At 44.0% G+C, this 7,380-nt stretch overlaps 1 protein-coding gene across 2 annotated transcripts in view; it reads left to right on the top strand.

Annotated features, from left to right (window-relative positions):
* The window catches only part of fgf12a (fibroblast growth factor 12a), a 30,080-nt gene that overhangs the window by 543 nt on the left and 22,157 nt on the right, over positions 1 to 7,380 (top strand). Inside the window, exon 2 of one of the 2 annotated variants that reach the window (XM_087173744.1) lies at positions 4,260 to 6,610. The exons of the other annotated variant lie outside the window; for it this stretch is intronic. Within the exon in view, the coding sequence (XP_087029870.1) occupies positions 6,415 to 6,610 (196 nt within the window). The 5' untranslated portion in view covers positions 4,260 to 6,414. The remainder of the gene's footprint in view (positions 1 to 4,259; positions 6,611 to 7,380) is intronic. 2 annotated transcript variants of the gene reach the window in all.

A 7,380-nucleotide genomic window follows, 5' to 3' on the forward strand; every position in this document is an offset into this window, starting at 1 on the left:
GGGGGGGGTGGGGGTGGTGGGGGGTGAGTGGCTTCATTGGCCACTCGAGTGTGTGAGTAACATCTTCCGAGTCTGCAGTGGAGAGAGCCTCTCCTTGTGCTCCTCGAATCTGTCCCGAGTTCTGTGTGCAGTCCTCGGCTGCCGCGGATATAGCTGCTGGCAGTCAGCGTCAAGCCGCACTACTCCGGAGAGCAGAGCAAAGGAGAGGGCTCCAGATACTTTACCAGACCGAGCTATATTTGCAGACGAGCGTGTTCCAGTGCTGCATGTGAAGCGGGCCAAAAAATGGACAATGCAGGGATCAAGTCATTAAACTTCAGGGGCCTGGAGACGAGGCAGCCTTGTTTTAGGGCCCCAAAACAAGCAGAGCGGTTCAGCACCACGGATAGCGCAATAGCAGAAGTACACCAGAGCAAAAAGCTCCAAAACTTTTCATGTCATGATTTCACTAATTGTATTTCTATGAAACCTCATTTGAACCCTGATTTGATGACAGTTTGTCCAGGGAGCCATACCTGACAGCACAGAGTTAAATCTCAATGTAAAACCACCTAACAGTCTACTCTCCTTCTGGATAACTGTGATTGGAAATCAGTTGAAACAGGAATAGTCTCTCCTCATTACGTCTCTAGGACCCCAGGAAGTCCCCAAACTCCACTTTGGCATGAACCGCATTAATACATGCTGTGATCCAGGCACAGCGTAGAGGTAGCTATATTTTCAGGGAAACTGCGTTTTCCCCTCACCTGTAAATGAAACAGTACTTTTAGAAGCGACTCACTTTGCAATTTGTCCTCTACAAAACATGCTACTCCTGGTAATGTGAAGTCTCAACGAGACACACTTTGCATGTGCACCCAGACACTCAATAGTGTTTGGCAATAAGCCCAAGAAGCCTGCCATGTCCTCTCGTCATGTTTCAGCAATCCACTGCATTGCTGATGTTCACTCATAACATAACTACATCCCCTGACACATAAAAAAACCCAAAAAACATGCCCCAGTATTTCCAGAATGAGACAGAATGCTGTTTTACTGGGAGACAAATGCAACACCTTTCTCCTGCCTCGTCCTGTCACTTGCAGTACGTAGGATCTCCGGTAGCTTCAGTTGGAGCAGCTCTCAAATTCAGGGCAGACAATTAGAAACTCCATTAAGCACAGTTGATTCCTCTGAGGTAGTTGGACCAAAAGCAGCACGCACACTGGGATCTGTAGGACTCGGATGTAAAACACTATGAGTCCTTATCCTGCATCTCTGCTCACTGTTAGATGAACCTTGTGACCTCAATCAGAACTTTATGAGTCAGCTCATTTGTGTTGACACAGAAGGATGCAAAACATGAATGCGTCCATGTAGTTGAAGCCGTTTCGATGTGAAGCTGTCGGGTGAAGACTTTGTAGTTTGTTTCATGTTTACCAGCTCGCTACTGAATTTGCAAGTTTAATCTTTTTCTATTTGACTCTCTGTTTTTGAATTGTTGAGGTTCTGCTTTGTTGCTCTTCCGAGACTATAACATGTCATTTCAAAATAGCCCTTACCCTTGTTGCTCTGTTTATATGGCAGCACATTCTCCATAACTGAGCATATTTCACATACACACTCTCAGTAAATCACTGGTCAAACAAAGAGGGGACCACACACTTGACATTCTTGAAGAAGGAGCCAAAACCATGGCTCCCCGTATGTGGTGGTCTCAGTGCATCATTCACTGCTCCAGTATACTGTACAGCTTCATGTAAAGCAGGAGGAGTAAGTAGTATTATGCTGTGCACATTCAGGCACGACGCCAAAATTACCTCAGAGGGATTTTTCAGTGAAAGATGTTTCTGAGTAGGCTTAAATGTTTGCACCTGCTCTCCTTTGTAGTGTCAAGTTTGCACCTGGCTTTGCCTTCATTGAAGTTAACTACAGTAGTCGGGCTGTCTGGATTGCAGGGCACCTGTATGGTGGGTGGCATAGTAGAGAAACAACCGGTGGTGAAACCTCGTCCTCATGAGTGGTTTATACCCATTTCTTGTAATGGCGCCGGAAAGCTTTATAGTTGTCATTCTGTCAGTTTCATGTGACTGTTTGATTGATAGAAATGATAGAAATCAGATTTAATTTAAATAACTTTTGGGGCCACTTTTCATTTCCTATAATGTGACTATGTTTTGTAAAATAAGCTTTGACACATGCAGTAAAAGCTGTTGTCCTTCTAGACTCATCTGTGGCACTTAGAATAAAACATCCAAAGCTCACAAAGTTTTGGCTTATTGTCAAACACAGTTTGTTTTAATATGGCTGAACTTAAATTAAGTCGTTGTTGGTTTAATCAGCAGTTGGTTAACATTATTGCATTTTATGCTTATAGCAAGAGCAATACTAAGATTAGTAGCTGAAATTGCTGCTAGTAAATGTTGAAAATGATCTTTTTTGCAATGCAGGGATCTTGTCTTTGCCTTACACTTGCTGTGCTAAATGTAATTGTTTTATTCATTCATACAACTTGAATTTTATAGATAGATAGATAGATAGATAGATTCTTCATTGTCATTGCATTGAAAACACAACGAATTTAAGTTTGGCACGAATCCTCTTGGCAGCATATGTTGAAATAAATAAAGACTAAAATCAATAAAATATATAGATATATATATAGTAAAATAAAACATGCATATAACACTAACAATATAACTATAACTATAAACTATGCATTAGTATATACCTACTGCACTGTTAACAGTAAGCTATGTTAGTAAAAGTGTAGTGATGAGTATTGTGGGTCTCAGCATCGCCCTCACATTTCTGCTCTTTACTTCCTGTGGAGTTGGCAGGCCAGTTTAGCAGACATTACACGGTGCAAACTAGTTCCAGCTATTGTGAGTCAACAAATCCGTGCGGTATTTCAAGGACACACTCAAGTGTCGAACTTCAGATTACACAAACATCCACTAGTTTCTCTATGAACACCTGCAGTGAATTATTTTCTCCACAGGGGGGCAGCAGGTGTAAAGAAATTACACTCCTCAACAACAAGTTACTCCTGTGGTGGTGGCACCAAAGGAAGAGCCGCAGGGACACCAGGGCTTTCGGTTTATGTCTGTCAGTTTTCAGAGAGGTTTAGTAGCTACTGGTTCTACTTTCAAAGATTAAAAAGCTGGAACACAGGAACTAGTGCAGTCTGATAAAACACACCAACTGTATATTCAACACACGTTTGCTTCATTTTTACACATTACTGACAAGTTTTATACCACAAAGACAAATAACTCAGGTGATACACTGAAGAACAAAAACATTTTAAAGCTGCTGAAATCACACCGCTTCGTTGAATGAACCGTCCAACCTTCTTAGAGTCAAATTCACTTTAACTGACAATTTAAGTAATTGCAATATATATATATATATATATATATATAGGCTGCTACCTGCAGTACATTTCATAGCGTCAATGTTTTATCGCTTGTGGACGTTTCCCTGAAGGAATGAAGCGAACGGCAATTGTTTCTGGGCGGAAGGAAGCCGCGCAGATCCTCATTAGGGAATACTTCATCTTTTCCAGACAGTGATATATGTCCTATATGTCTCTATCGCACTCTAAACCACACAGTCCCTCCCATTTCTGAGAAAGCTCATTTCATATTGCAAACCACCACCACTTCATATATGTGTGTGTGTGTGTGTGTATATATATATATATATATATATATATGTATATGTACTTTTTAAGTAGTGTATATCACACTCCTGCATATGCTCTGGAATGATGAATGTTATATTGAAGTTGTTATTGATATTTTTGTATGCTGCAGTGACATATTCATTTCTACCACTCACTGGCAACTCAGAGGGAACACAAAGCTCCATTCAGGCTGACTGACTCTGGCCATCAGTTTCTGACTTCTCCTCTGCTATCTTCATTCTCCTGGTCGGTCTGTCTGTCATACTCTGGGAAAAGATTGTATCTGCCCTCCATCTTCCTCTCTCTCTCTCTCTCTCTGTCTCTCTCTCACACACACACAGGGACATACACATGTATAAGCACACAAAGGGCTAGCCAGGGTAGCGACGCTTCATGCTCAACACTTTCATCCATTATATCCCAATCTTACGTAAGGAGGGGGTTGGGGAGAGCAGACAGTGGTAGTCAAAAGAAAATCATCCTTACTCTGTTCTCTCTCTTCCCCCCACTCTCTCTCTCTCTCTCTCTCTCTCTCTCTCTCTCTCTCTCTCTCTCTCTCTCTCTCTCTCTCTCGATCTCTCTCTGGATTCAGTTTGGAGAGAAAATGTCAAACCAAGTCCCAGAAAAAGCCTCTAAATGTTTCATGCTGTTTCATCACGGGAAGAGAGAGAGGTTTGCTCTGCTGCTGAAGACTCACGTGTTATTATGTGTGTGTATGTGGGTGTGAGTGAGTGAGTGAGTGAGTGAGTGTGTGTGTGTGTGTGTGTGTGTGTGTGTGTGTGTGTGTGTGTGCGCTCCCCTGCCCATGCAATGATAAACATGAAACCAGAGGCTTGGTCACATGAGCTCAGACACATGTTGGCACACACACACACACACACACACACACACACACACACACACACACACACACACACACACACACACACACACATTTTGAGGTCAGTTTTGGGGGACTTTACATTGATTAACCTTTATTCTGATAGTAATAGTTGCCTTTATAGCTGCAGTTAAAACCAGCTTTTGGTTTGCGTTTGTCCCCAGAAACAGGCAGCAACAAAAGGGGAGTTTTGGATGTTGTGCTGATGTTGTTATTTGTGATGTTTTGGTTGCACCATGTGGTCATTCATTTTGTTTCCATGAGTCCAAAATCATATTTCTCCATGAGTTTAGTCTGTGTGTTGAGTCTGTGGTGAATTGTGTTCATACCCTATGTGCTCAAACCTGTTGCAGATAATCCTTTTAGTCAGATTTAATATGCTCTTTATGGCATGTGTGGCCAAGGGGCTTTAGAGAATAAAATGCATGCTTATGTCCCTTAAGTATAAGATATGAGATTAATAATAGGCTGTGTAGAGGGGCCTATCATCCAAAGCTGATTAAGATTTCTCTTTTTATGCACACTGCTTTCTTAACAATTTAATGTGGCCATCTCACTGACCAAAGTCCTCCCATTTGAAAACTGGTTTGCAGTTTAGGATTTATAGTATAATTCAAAGAGGCATTCGTGAGATCACCCGCTCCCTTTTTAGATGTGCACATATATATCCCAAAGGACTAAAAAATCACGTGTGCGCGCACCCACTTCCCCTTCTGCATAAACACCCACCCAGAATTTACCCCGTCCCCCTTCTTTTTTTTTCTTTTTTTAATTTATTTTACATTCACATCTTTTCTTCGTCGAGATCACCCATCTTTCCCAGTGCAACCCCTGAGAATTCCTAATACGAACCTCAATCACGTATGATTGCGTTAAAAGAGTTGGAGAGGGAGAGAGAGAGGGAGAGGGAGAGAGAGAGAGAGAGAGAGAGAGAGGAGGCTATGGAGCACGACCGTTCACTCTCGCTGTCGGCGATGTAACACACCGACAGCATCCATTCGGGACGCACTGGAAATAATGCTTAGGCTACTTTATTATTTGTGCGCTACAACAAAAAGCACTCCGGCGTGTGTTCGCCTCAACTAATTGTTGCTTTTCAGACGAGAATCCCTCCCCGTGGGCTTAAATTACATCTCTGCAGCATCCTTGCAGAGTAGCCTCTGCTGCCGATTCCATTTTTTTTTTTTGCCCGGCTGCATTTAGAGGTGCCATCGGCGGAACTGGGAGACTGGGCTCACATATCTGGGCTCCTGCACAGCATCCTGGACCGTCTTATTCGTCGGAGTGGAGTAAATAATTAGAAGGGGGGGAAAAAAGGAAAAAAGTTCGGATCCTTTCTCTAGACACGAACGAGCGTCTTGTGCATGGATTTAGCTTGATGCGAATTAATTAAAAAGGCGTCAGGAAGCCAGAAGATAGGCTGGTGTGCAGATGAGGATTACGAAGTGGTGCTCGTCAGACGCGGCGCTGTTCACCTGGAATACCTGAAGCTCTCCAATGACGCGCAGCTGCATCAACTTATCAACACTGTTGCATGTTTTCACGACTGATATGTCGGCCCCTGTGGCCTAGACCGTAGATTTATGTTTCATATAGGCTGAGATCGGTTGCTGTTGATTCGGAGCCCCGAGTGCCACAAACTCGCAGCAGCTGAATTACACGCCACGGTCCCCTCAAGAGGATGCTACCTGAAGCGCAATGATGCACGGAACTCGGAGGATTTCGTGATCAGGATGACATTTGGTTGAAACACCCGTGGGCCGAAACACAGAACAAACTCTCTTATATTTTTTTGCGGCAAGAAGCTGCATCAAAGATCCGACCTCTGCCGAACTAGACTCTCGGTTTTCAGTCTCGGTTCGGGGAGATGGCCGCGATCGCCAGCTCCCTGATCCGGCAGAAACGCCAGGCGAGGGAGTCGAACAGCGACCGGGTCTCTACTTCGAAACGTCGCCCCAGCCCCAGCAAAGACCCCCGCTCTCTCTGCGAGAGGCATTTCTTGGGGGTCTTCAGCAAAGTCCGCTTCTGCAGTGGCAAGAAAAGACCCGTTCGGCGGCGACCAGGTCAGTGCTGTAGATTCTTTTTCACTGATGTGTGTTATGTGTGCGTATGGAAGCGGTTTTCCCCAGCCCCCCACCCCACCCCGCCCCTCTTTGGAGCAGCAGAGGCATTATACTGCAGTCGAGGGCTCCAATCCGAACCGGAGGAGAAGGTAGATTTTCTCCGCGGTGCGAAAAAAAAAAAATCCACCTGTTCCATTAGGTCTTCTTGTTGTCTGTCGATCCACCACGACACAACCTCCCCCCTCTCATAAACCGAAGAGGAGCAGCCTGGATGTATAGGAAATGATCTATATGCTGTGACGTTACCCCTTTATCTATTGTGATACTGCTCTGATCAGAATCATCAATTACTCTGAAAGAAAAACTGATGCCACGGTTTCCCAGTCAAAGCTTTTGTTCCAATAGCTGTATAGTATCTTTAAGCCTTCGATTTTGCACACCTAATTTATGTCCCCCCTTCCCCGCCTCCCCCCCTCCTCCTGCCAAACACCCATATACACACACAACTTGAATACACTCAAAAAGGCTGCTTTAAATTGCCTAATTCAATATTAATGCAGGTTGTTGTACAGAGGGGAGATAAGTTGAACCGCAGTGCACCAAGGCTCTTTTGAGATTAAATGTTTTAATGGTAAATGTTTATTGCAGAGAGGGAGCTTTACTGCAGTGAAGGGAGGTATAGCTTTAGTGATTAAGAGCTACTCTGGCTGTATTGATAGACATAGGCTCCATGCCTACTACAATCCATGGTATAGCCCCCCCCCCCCCCC

Source organism: Seriola lalandi, unplaced genomic scaffold (assembly GCF_002814215.2).
Source record: "Seriola lalandi dorsalis isolate HSWRI2012SDOR001 ecotype SW California unplaced genomic scaffold, Sedor1 jcf7180002054277, whole genome shotgun sequence".
NCBI lineage: Eukaryota > Metazoa > Chordata > Actinopteri > Carangiformes > Carangidae > Seriola > Seriola lalandi.